The sequence below is a fragment of the Argentina anserina genome, chromosome 6, assembly GCF_933775445.1.
Source record: "Argentina anserina chromosome 6, drPotAnse1.1, whole genome shotgun sequence".
Classification (NCBI taxonomy): domain Eukaryota; kingdom Viridiplantae; phylum Streptophyta; class Magnoliopsida; order Rosales; family Rosaceae; genus Argentina; species Argentina anserina.
Window position 1 is genome coordinate 29,812,189 of NC_065877.1, and position 16,821 is coordinate 29,829,009.

Here is a 16,821-nt window from a genome sequence, read left to right on the forward strand (position 1 = left end):
TGAAGAAGGAGACCAAATAAGCTTGTCTTCAGCGGGAGTAATGATAGAGATTAAAACTTTGTTCACAAGAGCCCATAACGCTGGAAAGTAAAAGTGCAAAAAGAAGGGAAAATTCCAACTTCCTTAATACTAACATTTGAACTCACCATTATTCCAAATGTGTAATCAGTAACTAGATTCCCAGCATCACCAGCGTACCTGGAAGGCTTCGATCATCACCTTCCTTCCTGCTCACTATCTTTCCCAGCCAAAAGAACACCGTCGCAGCCCTCGGGCGCACTGAGATCCTTGTAGTCCATCTCTGCCTCCTCAGAGAGCAAGAAATGACCAACCATTGCATTCTCCATAGAGAAAACGATTCAGAAATCCTTGATTGAACTAGGCTTCCCCCACGCTAGCATATGTGGATGAATTCTCAACTCAGGGAGAAGAAGAAAAAATATGAAAAATGTGAAAGGTATCGCCAAAAAAGAGGGGCATTACGAGACACATCCAATATTTGATTCTTAGACGTCCACTAAAACTATAGATCTGCATTAAATAAGATATGATGTTGCTCATATATATACACCGAGAACTTTCTATACCATTTACATATGTCATGGGGACAATCAGGGTCCGCAAGGGGATTTATAGATATATAGAGATTGTATGCATCTGGATATACCATTAAATATATCTGTTGTAATCCTACTTGAATGGATATCACTGGCCCCCATCAAAATTTAGCTCACTGCCTCTTTGCTAATGTCTTCTTCAACCCCCTTAAAATCTTCCAAAACCACATCAAATTCATCACAGCTAGCATCGGTGGCACCCCGAAAGCTAAAAATTGTCCGACGGCATGCATTTGCTTTACCTGTAGCACAAGAGCATGTAAAATGGTAACATTTCTTGATATAACAGGCTTACAGAATAATCGTAATTGCAAACTGAACTAATACGTGACAGACCAGCTCTGTAACTACTCTAGAGCTTATCAAGTGAAATAATTGTAGCGTAGAAATCACCTGTTCATAATGCAGGTAGATATGGTAGAACAGAAACATGAACAGGAGGATTCTGGCAACCTGCACATAAATGATAAAGCACGTCTAAGATCAAAGACAGGATGCAAGAGGTCGGAAAAGATTTATGAAAAGACCCTTCCTTCGGTGAATTTGATGCCGAAAAATGATTAAAGAACAGGGAAAAAGGGAAGTTCCACGAATCTTATGAATAGATTTGACTCACCAGCCAAGCAATGAATATTACAACGCCATTTATCATATAAGTTTTAGTCCTCTTCATTCCAGCAGTGTCAAGATACCTTCAAAAGCCCACAACTGGTAAGCACCAACTATGGAAACAAAATCATATCTTGTAGGAAACACATTTTATATGAAATCCATACCATCTCAAATTGATACCAGGGGTGGTTGTCTCAGAGATAAGAACCATGTAGGTATACAATTGTCCTTCCCCGGTCAACATTGCATATGCTACGGATGTTATAGAAAGAAGATGATGAATAACCTACAAGATCAACATTATGACTGTACATCAATATCAAGGTGAACTTATTTCATAAACTACAAGCTTCACCGAGTTTGTGACTGTGCAGCAGAGATATAGTTTCAGCCCAACTACAAACAATTCAAAACGAATGCACTTACATATTCCAATCCTCCTAGAGCAGGGTAAAACCAAATGATCATCCCGAGGTCCGATAGGAAGTACCCAACTGAAACCTGCCAAAGAATACACACAACTTAAGTTAACACAGAAGGTCGCCAATTATCGTTTAAAAACATACAAGCTTATCAATATGACTCCACTATGAGACAAAAATTTCTGCAAAGACTTTAAACCTGCATTAACACTCCCTCTTTTGAAAGCAACTATGACCTTGTGGTCTCAAACATGCATTCAGAAACCCCTATTGAAAGTACAAGCCTACGACTTTCTGGGGGTCCTACATCATGGCAATCTTCTCAAACCAATCCAATCACACCAGCTAATTAGAGCAGATACAAGCATTTCAAACAGTCCTGAGCATCATAAAGATCAAGCATCATTACCCCCAATACAAATGTAGACAACAGAGAACTCTGGAAAGTAACAATAGGCTTGTGTTGGTTGTCAGCATAATCAGAATAGAGATTCGACCAAAACACCAAGTACAATGACATAGCCGTGATAAAAATGGCATGAAGTGTTGATATAGCCCTGCACAAACAGTTCAACAAATTTACAAAATAAACATGAGCCAGAAATCACAGTTGCGAAAAAGGGAACAAACAAAGTACCTATCTCGAGGTCAACAAGCTCACCTATTGTTCCACTCAATACGTTTCATTCTCGAAAGGCCAGAATAGCCCTTGAAGTAAGCAGCACTGAACAAATGGTTAACATGATAAACCTGACCAAAAATCGAAACAAAACAAAAAAGGGTATTACAAATTCATGATCATTATGAGCCTTCCATTGAAATAGAGTAGCAATGTGTTAAGAGACAATACCAATTTGCAAGCCAGAATCCCAAAAAGCATAGACGTATAAGGAACAATAGGGTCAGAGAGGAGGTATTGCTCAGCCAACCCCTCATAGGATTTGATTGCCATTGAAACACCAATATCAGAGCATACCCTTTTCCTCAAATAGCTCAAATTTTATGACACGGGGGAGAAAACTCAAGAGGCAGCAGCCAAAGAATCGAGCTTTAATTTGGGTTATGAAAAGGTGACGAAAAATTAGAGATTTAGGGACGAAATAATTGTAAAAGGTTTGAGAGAGAGGAAAAGCGGGTAGCCTGAAAGTGAGAAAAGTAAAGAGAGGAAGGTTTGGGATAGGAGAGATTTAGGCTTGGGGCGGAAGGCAACTAGCCAACCAGAGAGAAACAGATCATCTTTGCGCAAGCAACCTAACTTGTGAAACTTTCAGAAACCATAGGAGACTCCAATACATATTCCCACTCTTCTTTTCTTTTTCCATTCATTTTTTTCTTTTGAGATATATATAATATTGATCCTCTTATATTATCGAAATAATGTAAGAAAGTCATTCTCATAAAATTCTCGAAATTTGAATGTAGTTATCGATTATTATATTAATAGAGAAACCTGAAATAGGAAATGTAGTGACATTTCCATGTCTATGGACAATATGGTAGAGAAACCTGACCCGAAACCTTTGTCCTCGAATGTAAACTCAAATGACGTGACGCAAAAGTTTTCATATGAGCAGTAGATCGACATCAAAAGAGAGTGACAGTCCTGTCCTTTTACTAAAAAATACTAGATTTACATGGATGGATATAGAAATCGATTCAACTAGCTAGGAGGGACTTGTCACGGTAAGTGATAACCTATTGGAACAAGGAATGCAATGTTGGTTCGTCAAGGATTATATCTATCCATTATTGTTTCAATAAGATGAACTCTTAGATTTTGCAATTCCAATTTTTTAAGCTAAAGAACAAGAAGTTCGGTTAAGGATTATGTCTATCTATCGTCATGGCTAGGCAAAAGACATAGCCTCCAAGATAAGGTTGTGTACTAAAACAAAACTGTGATGCTACTTCTGTAATGACTGATGGTACTTCTATAATGTTCCTGCTCTGAAAACCATACAATGAATGATGAAGTAATAATGCTTCTGCTGTTTCTGTACTCTCCTGGCTACTAGGAAGGTAAATACAGTTTAAACACCTATGATAGTCCATTCTGAAAGTAGAACAGCATTCTGCGCTAGTGTGATGATAACTTTCCAATTTCTTAGCGAAATCAAGGATGTGATGAGGGAAATTAAAACGGAATTTACCAATTTGCATTTATTTATTTATTATTCAGGGGACACTTGTGGGAGAATATTAAGCTGACAACCTCACAAGAAGGAATACAAAGAACATACATTTGGTTTAATTTTCTCTAAAACTGGTAACTCTGGGAAAACTTTACAAGCCAAATACTACTCTTTACAGTCTCAAATCTATGATACAGAAAGCCAAAAAATATAGGCTCCTAAAGATATACGAATGCTAATGTCACAGCTTCCTACAAAAAGTAATTGACTTCAACCGTTCCTAACCTTGTTCTGATTTACCCCCTCCTTCAAGTTAGATGAGGATGATCATGTAGATGTCAAAACAGACTGGTCATTTTCAGCCTTTTCAGCCATGTCCTTGCTAAAAGCCTTTCGTACATCGGCCTTGAGTTCCAAGAAACGCCTCTTCTTGTTTTTCTGCTCTTCAGGAGTACCTTTCTCGAGAAAGTAATCACCCATACCGAGATCATCCAAGAACTTATCAAGCACTGCTGAGCAATGGGGGAAGAAGCGCCGACCCTTTTCGACTGCCATCAACAAAAAATTACCAACAGCTTAAAGAATCATCAGGATACAAAATATGCTTTTTTCTAACCTAGTTGCAGTTGCATTATTGCGTACAAGCTGTTTCCCTTTCGACCTAAATTGAAAGGGTTATCAAAAACCGGCCTGGGTACTAACTTCAAGCTGTTCTATAGAAATTGGATCCTATGTAGTATGTACAGTTGATGGAAAAAGATACTTCAATTTTTCCTTTCTCTCACTGCTAACAAATAACAGATAAATAAAATCTAAGCATTAAATCCTAGACCCAAATTTGTCTTATTTTATTCTTGACGTTTCTGCCTGAAATCTTATAAGAATGTTCAATCAGGGTACATTAGGCCATTAAGACATGAATTGTATAGTAAAACAAAAGTGGAAGTTAGACATCAATCGTATAGTCCCAACAAAACTGACCAGAATTAGAGGTAACAAAGATAGACACCATCTTTAATCAGGAAAAATAAAAATAAATAAGAAAATGCAGGTTGTAGCTGATTCAAGACTAAAGTGCGTTACTAGCAAGTAACAACCTTCAAGTATTTCTTTTATACTAGCAGGTAAACAATGCTAATATGTTGTGAGTTAGTCGCTATATCAATTTTTTCTTTTCCAGATTGTCTAAACCTGTAGTACAAAACTACAAACTGTCAAATATTTAGATAGCAAATGCCTTTACATTCACAAGAGATGCATTCTAGATATTATTAGATCATCATAAAAATGATTGGAAGTTGATGGAGATGTTAACACATGTCAAGGACAAGAAGACATGCAAATCACACAGGATTTATAGTAGGGTTTTGCGTACATGTCAGTTGTCACAAGTAAAATAAGCATACCTGTTTTAATAAGGGTTTGCATTTTCTCTTGGAGTCTTTTGGCCCTTCCAGAAGGTGTTTCATTCAGATCGACCTCGCGTAAGTGTCCATTTGAACTTTTTGATCTTGAAAGGCCAGGGTACTCCGATGTTAAATCAGCATCAGCCATTTCCATAGCAAGCTTGGCTTCGGCAGGAAACAACAAATGTGCAAACGCAACTGCAAAACAAAAACCATTTAACATTCCATTCGAGAATCTGAACACAAAGCAAATATTACATAAGATTGAGAATGTGGTAGCTAGTGTCGGACTTTTTGCGCTTACAAAGTGGAATTTCTACAAGTGGGAGTGCAAAAATTTCAAGATCATACAAGCAAATCTAGGCAGTGCTCATGGTTGTTATCTCTCTGCATATATTATTGGGCTTTACCAATCAGCAACAATGGAAACAAGACAAGGACTGAACCCTTTGGTATCGAGGGAAACAACTTACCTGCAGTATCCAGAATTCAAGCCTTTACAAATAAATTAACTTTATGACCACAAAGAAATATTACCTCTATTTTCTAGATAACTCAGGCTCACGTGAAAATTGTCAGCTGCCATCTCTGATGTGTTTGACAAATTCCCACATGTTGAGCTTCTTCGCATTTCTCTCTCTAGAAGATCTATACACATTCGGTCTTTATTAGATTCCTCTCCCTGCTTTGTGTTCTCATTATAATCCTTTGGTCTAGTCAACCTGCGGCAAATTGCAACAGCAGTTTGACCATCTGATGTAGTTTCTAAGGCAGAGGCTCCCTTGTTCAGAAGATGAACTATAACTGATGGCTCTTTACGCCTTGCTGCCACATGAAGCACAGTATGATCTCGTTCATTCCGAAGATTGACATCTGCTAACCCTAGAGCAAGAACCTCCTTAACAATCTTAGAATCACAGTACGCAGCAGCATAGTGAAGAGCGTGAGCATCATCTAACGTAATACAATCAGACTCATTCAGAAGAAGGGTAACAAGTTCAACATCATCAGAGTCTAAAGCCCTGTGGATTCTCCTGATACTTTTTAACCCCTTATCCTCCATTGGATCCTTCTCGAGCATAATTGATTCATCCTTTTCTTGAGATTTGAGACGGATTGATTTTATATCATCGAAAACTTCATGAGGAAGCTCTTTCTCGAGAGCCACATTGTCAAGATCTGATCTTGAGACCCTTTGAACACAGTGTGAGAGCAGCTGAGTCAGTTGACAGTGGAAAGCCGCTACAAGAATTGGGATCACATCTTCAACGAGAGCTTTATCAACAAAATTCCAAAGACGCCGCTGCATGAATTTGTGGAAACTGTCAGCATACAAATATGGTCTTACAGCTGAAATCAAGACTATACTTGCATAAAATATATGTGTGTGTATGTGTGGGCGCTCAGTTAACAGGTAATAAGATCAGAAAAACAGTTGAATCCCCAGAGAAAAAGAGGGTGAAAAGATCTACAAGATGTGTGCATATATTATTTTATACCATTTAGTACAATTTTAATACTCAGATTGCGATTAAATCTAACAGTTAAAAATCAAATCAGAAAAAATAACCCAAGAAAGAAACTGTATTGATCCTGTTCAAAAGTTGAAAGAAAAAGCAAACATGAATGGTAGTACCAAAACTATCACATCAAAACTGGAGTATTTGACCTTTTGCCACACAAGACAAAAAATCACCATATCCCAATAAAATATGAAGCCACATGCTTTAGAACATCTGCAAACAACAACAATTGTGCACTAAAAGAGAAGAGCAAGATAACATTTACTGCACCCAAGTAGTACTCGTTATGCTTTAGAGTTCTGCAAACCAAAAAAGGTTGTGATTTAGAAACTATAAGGCTCAGTGTAGAAACGAAAACAGCCTGATACCTGCTTAAGTCAGAGCACAAAATTGGACACATCAAAAATAAAGTTTCTTCAAATATTTAAGGGGAAAGATATATATCAGAAATGAACTCGCCATGCTAATTTATGGAAAAACATAATTTTCTAACACCGAGAGAGAGAGAGAGGGCAATCTCAAAACATTGATGTAAGTATCTCATCAGAATTTCATCAAATCTAAGGAACAATAGATGAATTTAACCCCCTAATAGTTTAGCTGCATAGACTCTAGTTCTAGCTGCTCTTATAAGCTTTCAAAAGCGGAATGCTTGTACACTCCCTTGTATTTTGCTATCTTTTTATTTGTTCAAAAACAAAGCTGATTTTTTTAAGGTAAATTTAAGAGAATGATGTAAAGGTGATTGTAAGTATCAAAACTGTGCAACTAATTGCAAATGTGCTAGATAGAGATAGAATATAGTAACAACAAATTGCATGCATTCTGGAGTTCCAGAGATGAAACCAATGTCATTGCTTCACTCATTTTGGTCAAACCACAGCTGCATGTCAAACTTCATTTTCAGATGCTATGAACTGTCAAATTAAAGCATGCTAAGGTAGTACCATCAGGAACATATTGTAGTGTGTATCATGTAATATTACTTCATTCATTATATTTTTCAATTTTTTGACAACCAAGTTAACATGTGATATGTATATATAAGAAACATATCTAATGAGTGGTGTCAATTGCACGAGCAAACAATTTTGCAACAGAGGAAAGTAGAACAACCTGAACAACTTGAACAAGCTCCTTCATTTGAAAAGTGGAAGAAGCATACATCAATTCCACAGCATAGTTAATAGCAGGGCCACATGCATCATGGGCACAAACATCCTCAACACATGTCGACACTTCTGGAGGCGATGGCTTAAGCTTCCCGGTGTACAGATAGTTCAAGAAAACCTTGAAGGCCTCATAGCCAACCTGACCGTGAGGAACCATTTCAGACATCACATACTGCAGTTTACCATCCTTCGTCTTATTATCATTTCCCTTCTGAAAAAGCTCATGAAAAAACTGACTACGGGCAGCCAATATACAACGATTGACACTGACCGGAACACCCTCAACAACAATCTCTGCATCACAATAATCATACTGAGGATCAACTAACAACTTCTCAAGACTGTCACTCAATTTGCTTAGACTCAAATGCTCAGTATTTAACCCAGGTTGACCATTAGCCGAAGAAAATCCATTGCTTCCATTAGACCCATTTGACAGATATGATGATGTAAAGCTCAAAGAACCCGACAGATCATTCACAGTCTCCATTTCTCAAAATCTATACAGTTCTATTCCAACTCGGCAACACTATAATATTGATCTAGAAGCAGAAACCATCCTATTAACAACATCATTTCTCAACTCTCAACACATAAAGCATACTAATACAACCCAATTTCTCCAGACTGAAGAACCAGACCACAATACTAAGTTCTAAGCATAAACCAATAGTTGAAACATTGAGCAGAATCCCAAGAACCAAAGAAACAATAGTAAAACATATGCAGCTGCATAAAAATGGGATCTTTATAAGTGATCAATCAAATCTGAAGCTTGTGGGTATTTAATAGAGAGAAAAGGATGAAGCTTTGAAGCATAGAAAGAGACCATTTGACTTTTGCTGGGAAGTGAAGCAAGATGAATAGAGAGCCAATGAAATACCTTAAATCTTGATTGCCGACAAGAAAAAAGGGAATCAGTTTGAGTCAGTGAAATTGGAGTTGAAGCAAAAAAGCCGCAATCTCAAAAGCGGTGGGGGCTTTAAAATAGAGGAACACTGCGAGGTTTGGGAAGTCTGGGAGGGACTAATAGATTACGTGATCAGTGGTTCGTTTTTCATTGACAAAAATAGGAAAATTAAAACACTAACCACAAGAGACAAAGTAACTGCTCCTCATTTTATATCTCAACTTTCTTAGATACTTGCATTTCTGTATTCGGCATGCGCGGGCGTTTTATCACTCCTCTCGTGTTAGGTTTTAAAATAGACAATAGTGTGAAACCTAAATCTTAGAGAACCATACACCCAACAACAATAATAACCAAAGAGAGCTGAAATTTACACTCTAATTTTTAGAAACTACACTCCAAAACTATTGAAATTCTTAGTTTACCCTCCATCTACAAAATGACTGAAGTAGGAAGGTGATAGATAAGTGGAGGACAAACTGAAAAATTCATTCATTTTGGAGTGTGGTTTGTAAAAATTAGAGAGTAAATTTCAGCACCCTAAACAAATTGAAACCCTAATTCAAGATGAAATTGAAATCAAGAAATTTGAAAGAGGTCAGCAGCATACCTTGTAGATTCCAACCCAAAAATTGCAACTTGAAAGTTTGAACATGATAGAATCAGGTGCTCAAACATTATGATAAAAAAAATCTCTATGCTATGCTATCTTATATCAGCAAAACACAAACAAAAGACATTCATCTTTCTCATACTATTAGCCACTAGCTTCTTGGCGAGCACTATGTGCTTGCTAATTTAACTTATTTTATAGTTTCATATGTAACAGTTTTTTCTAGTCTCTAAAATAAATCAAATTGATGGCATATGTTCTTTTTAATGGTGGCCGGGTAGCTATCTCTCCAAGGTAATGATATATGTTTTTTTTTTGTTACAAAAAATGGTGGACGGGTGGGTCAACCACTTCAAACCCGAGAGCAAATACGGTACGGGCCCTCCCCATAGAGTGTTTTTTCACATACGGATGATCGAATTAGCGACCTCATATTACCAAGAGTATCGCACCAGGGTAATGATATATGTTTTTGTTTTTTGAAAAATCAATTATTTCTTATTTTATTTTATTAAAATTCAGAAGAAAAAAAAGGATGCAAACTGTTAGAGAAAATTTCTCCCCATGTATAGCTCACATGTTCTATCACAATTTAATGAATTACAATTTTAATTTTTATATATGTGAAATTAATTATAGATGAAGACATAAAATCTTGATAAAAGAAGGGCAAATGACGGAATTATGAAAAACGGTTACATAAAGTCCATTTGCTTAATTAATACCAGCAGCTAACACACTCTACGTGTGCAAATAACAAATTGGGTAGTTTAAACACAGAGAAAAGTCAGAAAACTGTTTTCAGTGAGAAGTATGAAAACGATTTTTACTTTTTTTTTTCTATCTTTTGTAATTTACATTTATATCCTTTTGAAATAATTCAATTATAAATATATTAACCTTCATGCACGCGCGCTAATGGGATTTTTCTTGCCCATAAAAAAATGAATATATAAATTACATCAGGAAAATTCGCTTCATCCGGTAATGGAAATATAAAACTTTGAGGGTGATACTCAAGATGAAGGTGAACTTTACGTTAAGATGAATTTAAGCCTTAGTTCAGTTGAGATCGGACTTGTGATCTTGATATTTGTCCTTTCGGGACCTTGACGTAATAAAATCGAACTACATAAAAGATGTTAACATCAATTCAATATAAACATATTGTTGGGATTACTACTCAAGTCTTTGAACGTTCGTGCGGAACGGCCGCGTTCACCGTGCTTTTAGTTATGTTCGTGTTATTGATTGGTCCATACTCACGCTTTACTGAAGTAGAGAGGGAGAGGACAACACATCCATGCAGACACTCCACAACAATCGGAAAGCCTTCTTCTTCTTCTTCTTTTTTTCCTTTTCTTTTTATCATCAATATTGAATAAAATACAATGAAAGAGAGTAAGAGACCTCAATTTTGCCTCTTTAAGTACGAAAAATTACATTGAACATCGAATATATAACAGTAGAACTGAAAGAGCACAAAACAAAGTGCATATACAACATATTGAGAAAAATGCTCTAGAAAGTAGATACCCCAAGTAAAGATCCAAACGGAAAAGAAGCATATGATCAAATATGAGAAATGTGATAAGCAACCATAATCAATACCATAAATAACAATACCAGAACATGGCCCAAGGCAAAAACATACACTCATTTTAACTTATAGGCACCATCACATAACCTAATATTTCCTAACCATGTTAATCAATAATTCATTATATTTTACTCATAAGGGTCGTTACCATGACATTATTGTTTACATAGTACGGCTGGCGTCCCCAAGATTCATCTCACAAAGCAGGCCGGTTCACTTTTGGGCTTCAGAACCAAAGACCGTGTGGCGTGCACCAGCTCCTCCCTCTCCCATTTCTCGAATAAACTACATGCCAAGCACAGAAGCACTACGACATTAGTCTTTGTTTCTAAGCATGAGGAGTTAACAGTGGACCAACATGGAAGAAACTGAATGTTTCCATGAAACAGTTGCCCTTATGAGTCTAATACTCTACAAATCAATATGCAGTGGTAGTCAGTCTCAATTGTTCATATCTTAGAAGCTTTTTCAAAACTCATCAGAAGAACACAGCATGTAAAAGTAGTTACCAGAACTTCTAAATCTCCTTTAAATCATATGCAGTTCCTGTAGCATAGTCATTCCTGCATAGTAAAAGAAAATCAATTACACCATCAGACTTAAGGAGAAGCAATAAAAGAGTATTATTGAAGATTGTTCAACTCGATATTCTAATACTCTAGACAATGCCCAATTGAAGTAAACTGACCTTTATGATTCTTCTTCTCAATTCTCTACTCTCCTGGATGCTGAGGATAAAACTTCACCAATTTAGCAGGAATTCCTTGAGATGCTATGCACCATAAAGAAGAGAGGATCAAATTGGTTAAATCAAGTCTACCCAAATCTTAGAAACGAGCAACTATGAAAAAGAATCGAAACGGAAGAATCCGCAGTCACCAACCTTTGAGCTCTCCCTCTGGGTTTTTAGTTAGCTATTATCCTTCTGTTGGAAGGAGGAACGATGGCAATCCGCAGTCTAACCTGATCATCTCAGACGTCGCCTTCAGTCGTGCACTGACGGTTCTCGATCAGTATCAAATATCAATGCGAAATTAAGAGAGGGGTAAATATTGGATTTTTGAAAGGCAGTTCCATGAGGTCTATTTCTTTAATTAATACCGATGGTTCTTTCTAAATGCAAGTTATATGAAAAAAGATAATGAATGTGTTACTTACAAAAATTCATACGGTAACTCCCATCACCAATATTGTTTGGGCATAGTTATATCAAAGTGGTAAATTCAGATAATGGATGACAAAATAGTAACGCAATATGTTGTTGAAAAGTTCTTACGTAAACTGATGAAATTTTGCTGATATATAAATGTATTATTGGCAGCAAAAAAGTGTATTGGAGGTCCAAAATTATTGTTTGGGCATCAGAAGAAGTTGGGTAGAAATGTCAACAATGTTGTAGATGGTACTTTGAGACGACTCCAATATGCTAACAGAGAAGTTCGGCCAGTGGTGTAAAATCCTTTTAGTTTGTTTGACTATATGACTGGAAGTTGGAGTTGGAGAAATAAGCAAATCTTGATCAATCATTTCGCTTTCCTTCATCAAACCCCATATCCACAATCACTTCTGCTGCTTTAGAATGGCACCCTGCTAATTGGGTGCAGGATACAATTGAGAATCAGGTTGTGCAATTAACTTTAACTTTACATCTTGGCGTGCTAGAGGATTGGATCATAGTTTTGTTGGAAATCTGGATAATAGTCGAGTACAGTCTCGAGGCTATGAGGATGGTATCAAATGGAACTGGAGAATCAGACTAAGCTTTTTAGTAAATGTGAAGCTGAATATGAGATGAACAGATGATCTTCATTCCATGGATGAAATGGTAAAAAGCTGCAGGCATTGCATGACCCTCATTGATAAGTTTGAACTGCATCTCATGTACCATTCCTAGAAGTGAAGAGCAGACATTTGGTTTTTCTCACTGTTAACAATTTGCAAGCCAAACAATTCAGAAGTGATATACACAGTATTACATCTTCACTCAAATAGCTGATTCTATGGCACAGAAAGCCACCAGGCAGGCTATCTAAGAATATATATCAAAGCAAAATACAGCTACAATATATATCAAAAATAATATGGCGTCCTACAATATTATTAACTTCACCTTTTCCTAACCTTACGATTAACTTGACCTTTTCCCTCCTTCGGAGACGATGAGGATGATGATGAGGCTGTCAAAACTGAACCCTGCTTTTCAGCCACATCCCTGCTGAATGCCTTTTGCACATCATCTTTAAGTTCCAAGAAGCGCATCTTCTTGTTTTGCTGCTCTTCAGGAGTGCCTTTCTCAAGGATGTAATCAGCCATATCCATCTCATCTTCCAAAAACTTATCGAGCACTTCTGAGCAATGGGGGAAGAAGCGCCGTCCCATTTCCACTGTCACCATACAACACTACTTAGAAATGTTCTCAATGAATAATAAATGTAAAGCACTGTTTCCTTAGTTCTAGCCGCATAAAATGGCAAGCTTTAAAGCTAGCTAAATTAAATGGTTTCTCAAGAACCCTTGATCTGTACCAACTTCACCATGTCATCAACATCGTACTAAAACATACGCCCCATATCACTTGAATTGCAAGCTGTTACAATTGCACTAAGGTACAGCTGTTGAGAAAACAAAGGCATCTACAACAAAATAATCCCATACTAGATGGTATTGGAAGTAATGGGGACAGTACCAAATGCAGTAGCGAAGGATCAGAGGGACAGAGAGTCCTATGGTCAAAGAGGCCGGGCATTACTTAAAAGACAGTAATAACATATGTCAACGAGGCACACGCATCAAACAAAATTTTAATGTTTTTTTTTTTGAGATACATGTGAGTGGTAAAATGACCATACCTGTTTTAATAAGGGCTTGCAATTTTTCTTTGAGTCTTTTGGATCTTACAGAAGGTGTTTCATTCAAATCAACCTCTCGCAAGTTCCCACTAGAGCCTTTTGATGCTAGGCCACTGTACCCTGATTTTGGATGATCTGCCATTTCCATAGCAAGCTTGGCTTCAGCAGGAAACAACAACCGTGCAAATGCCACTGCAAAATAAATAAAATCTATTTGTTGACACTCATTGCGATAATGGAATACAAAACTCAAAGTAAATATCTCAATAGAATGACACACTTTCTGCATCCGAACTTTGATTTCTAAAAGCCAAACACTAAGAACATAACAGAAAGACAAAAGCAATATCATGAACTTTACTTCAAAGGAATTGCTCCATTAACCAGCACTACGTAGAACTCCATCAAGGGTTTAATAAGTGATGAATTTTAGTGTAATAGATAGGATGTATCACCTCTATTTTCAAAATAATCCAGCTTCGCATTTAAATCATCATTGATCACCTGTGATGTGTTTGACATGTTCACAGCCTTCGAATTTCTTTTCATTTCTCTCTCAAGAAGATCTATACATATTCTGTCCTTGTTAGACACCTGTCCCGTCATTGTGTTCTCATGATAATCCTTTGGTCTAGTCAACCTCCGGCAAATTGCAACAGCAGTTTGACCATCTAATGTTCTTTCTAAGGCAGAGGCTCCGCTGTTCAGAAGAGGAACTAGGACTGCTGGTTCCTTGCGCCTTGCAGCCACATGAAGTACAGTATGTCCTCGAGCATTTCTAAGGTTGGTATTGCCCAGTTGTAGACCAAGAACCTCTTTAACTATCTTCGGATCACAGTATGCAACAGCATAGTGGAGAGCATAAGCATCATCTAATGTTACAGAACCAGGCTCATCTAGAAGAAGCTTAAGCAGTTCAACATCATCAGAGTCTAATGCCATGTGGAGGTTTCTGATGCCTTTAAGCCTCTTATCCTCCAGCGGCTCCATTTCCACCAAAATTGCATCATCCAGTTGCTGAGATTCGAGACGGAGTGATTTAATACTATAAAAAATTTCATGAGGAAGCTCTTTCTCTAGAATCACATTGTCAAGATCAGACCGTGCTACTCTCTCGATGCAGTGTGAAAACAGCTGTTTCTGATCACAGTAGAAAGAGGCTACAAGAATTGGGATCACGTCTTCAACAAGAGCTTTCTCGACAAAGTTGGTAAGTCGGCGCTGCATGAATTTGTAGAAAAAATAAGTATTTAACTTTTCAAACTCCTTGAAGTTAGCAAGCATACATATAAGAAAAATAATAATATCTACAGGATAACTAAAGGAACATGCAACAATCTGGAAACTAGCTCAAACAGATAGTTTATGCTTGAGAGCTACTCTCTTGACTCTTGTTACAGTTGTGATATGAATTATAGCTTGAAGGCTTTAGTTACCCTTCATGTCAATCTTTTTTTAATTACCCTTCATGACTTCCTTTATGAACTCAAGATTACAAGTAATGAACTAGCACAATTTGTATCAAGTATTAAAAGAGAATGTTTTAAGTAAGAATGGAAATATCAGATACCTGCACGACTTGAACGATCTCCTTCATCTGGAAAGTGGCAGCAGCATACATCAACTCCACAGCGTAATTAATAGCAGGTCCGCATGAATCATGGGGACAACCATCATCAACGCATGTTGATACTGTTGATACTTCTGGAGGCGGCGGCTTAAGTTTTCCAGTATACAAATAGTTCAAGACTACCTTGAATGCTTCACAGCCAACTCCACCATGAGGAACCAATTCAGACATCATATACTGCGGTTTGCCTTCCTTCTTCGAATCATCATTCCCCTTCTTAAAAAGCTCATGAAAATATTGACTACGCGCAGCCAATATACACCGATTGACACCAACCTTAACACCCTCAACAACAATGTCCGCATCACTATAATCATATTCAGAATCAAGCAACAACCTTTCAAGGTTATCACTGAGTCTGCTTAGACTCAAATGCTCTGTACTTTGAGAAATGGCTGAGGCAGACACATGGTTACCACTTGATCCATTTGACAGATAAGAAGAGGCAAAGCTCAAAGATGACGAAAGGTCATTCAATTGATCCATGGTTCGAAAGGTATGCGTTCTATGACTTCTATCTGAGGTTAACACAACTACAAACACATCTGCACGCACCACCCTAATTAGAAGACCATATCATTTCTGAAGCAAAGCCTACAACGGTAACAGATAAAAGCATAACCCAGTGTAAGAATTTATCCTAAAGCTGCAACACCCTAATTAGAAGACCATATCATTTCTGAAGCAAAGCCTACAACGGTAACAGATAAAAGCATAACCCAGTGTAAGAATTTATCCTAAAGCTGCAACTCTACAATTCACAAATTACTTGTTCAGATTCCATGGACAGTTAAAGATGATCAATTTGTGAGGAGAGCTTGCTAGGTACACAATTGGAGGTAGTAAATCCTCAGCTTCCAAACACGCATATGACTTGGATCTTCATAAGCCATGATCTCCACAAAGACCAAAAATTGCACTACTCTCAAACTCGGAAACCACAAAACCACCCTCTAAAACCTCAAACGACTGACAAAAAGTTCAAAGGGAGAAAAGGGTTCAGATTGCATACAAAGACACCCTAGTGAACAGAAACACGGCTTGAGATGAACAAGATGAGGAGCACAAGAGCTAAGCTCTCTGAACCAACCGACGACTTTACAGGAGACTAGACTTGAAGAGGCTATGAAAGACTGAAACTCAACAAGGACTTGAACAAGTTGAAGAAGCAGCTTCCAAGAAGATCAACGGTCTAAAAGCCGCACTTCTCTAAGATGGAACTGGTTCTCATTCTTTCCGTCGTTGACCAACTCACTCCAAAAACGAGACAAAAAGTAAATGCCAACTGCAATTCTCAACTAATTAATAACCAAAAATAACAAAGACTATGGCTGT

At 37.4% G+C, this 16,821-nt stretch overlaps 3 protein-coding genes across 5 annotated transcripts; all 3 read right to left on the reverse strand.

Moving 5' to 3' along the window:
* Positions 1–513: 513 nt before the first annotated feature.
* LOC126799236 (uncharacterized) lies at positions 514–2,943 on the reverse strand. Its single transcript, XM_050526397.1, has 8 exons — positions 2,502–2,943; positions 2,313–2,401; positions 2,061–2,208; positions 1,656–1,730; positions 1,394–1,515; positions 1,234–1,309; positions 1,011–1,070; positions 514–859 (listed from the first exon to the last, which is right to left on the reverse strand). Exons 1-8 carry the CDS (start codon positions 2,601–2,603, stop codon positions 731–733), a joined length of 801 nt encoding a protein of 266 aa, XP_050382354.1. The 5' UTR covers positions 2,604–2,943; the 3' UTR covers positions 514–730.
* Positions 2,944–3,835: 892 nt separating this feature from the next.
* On the reverse strand, positions 3,836–8,940 carry LOC126798150 (BTB/POZ domain and ankyrin repeat-containing protein NPR1-like). The gene is made up of 4 exons (XM_050525007.1): positions 7,829–8,940; positions 5,727–6,492; positions 5,190–5,387; positions 3,836–4,331 (listed from the first exon to the last, which is right to left on the reverse strand). Exons 1-4 carry the CDS (start codon positions 8,372–8,374, stop codon positions 4,111–4,113), a joined length of 1,731 nt encoding a protein of 576 aa, XP_050380964.1. The 5' UTR covers positions 8,375–8,940; the 3' UTR covers positions 3,836–4,110.
* A 4,109-nt stretch (positions 8,941–13,049) lies between these two features.
* Positions 13,050–16,707, reverse strand: LOC126797612 (BTB/POZ domain and ankyrin repeat-containing protein NPR1-like). Of its 3 annotated transcripts, none has more exons than XM_050524276.1 (5): positions 16,256–16,707; positions 15,427–16,080; positions 14,312–15,077; positions 13,857–14,048; positions 13,050–13,391 (listed from the first exon to the last, which is right to left on the reverse strand). In XM_050524276.1, the coding sequence occupies exons 2-5, from the start codon at positions 15,970–15,972 to the stop codon at positions 13,114–13,116; spliced, it is 1,782 nt and encodes a 593-aa protein (XP_050380233.1). In that variant the 5' UTR covers positions 15,973–16,080; positions 16,256–16,707; the 3' UTR covers positions 13,050–13,113. The 3 variants fall into 3 exon arrangements, with proteins under 3 accessions (XP_050380233.1, XP_050380232.1, XP_050380231.1); XM_050524275.1 differs by having other exon boundaries at positions 16,178–16,707; XM_050524274.1 differs by having other exon boundaries at positions 15,427–16,707.
* Between the last annotated feature and the right edge of the window lie 114 nt (positions 16,708–16,821).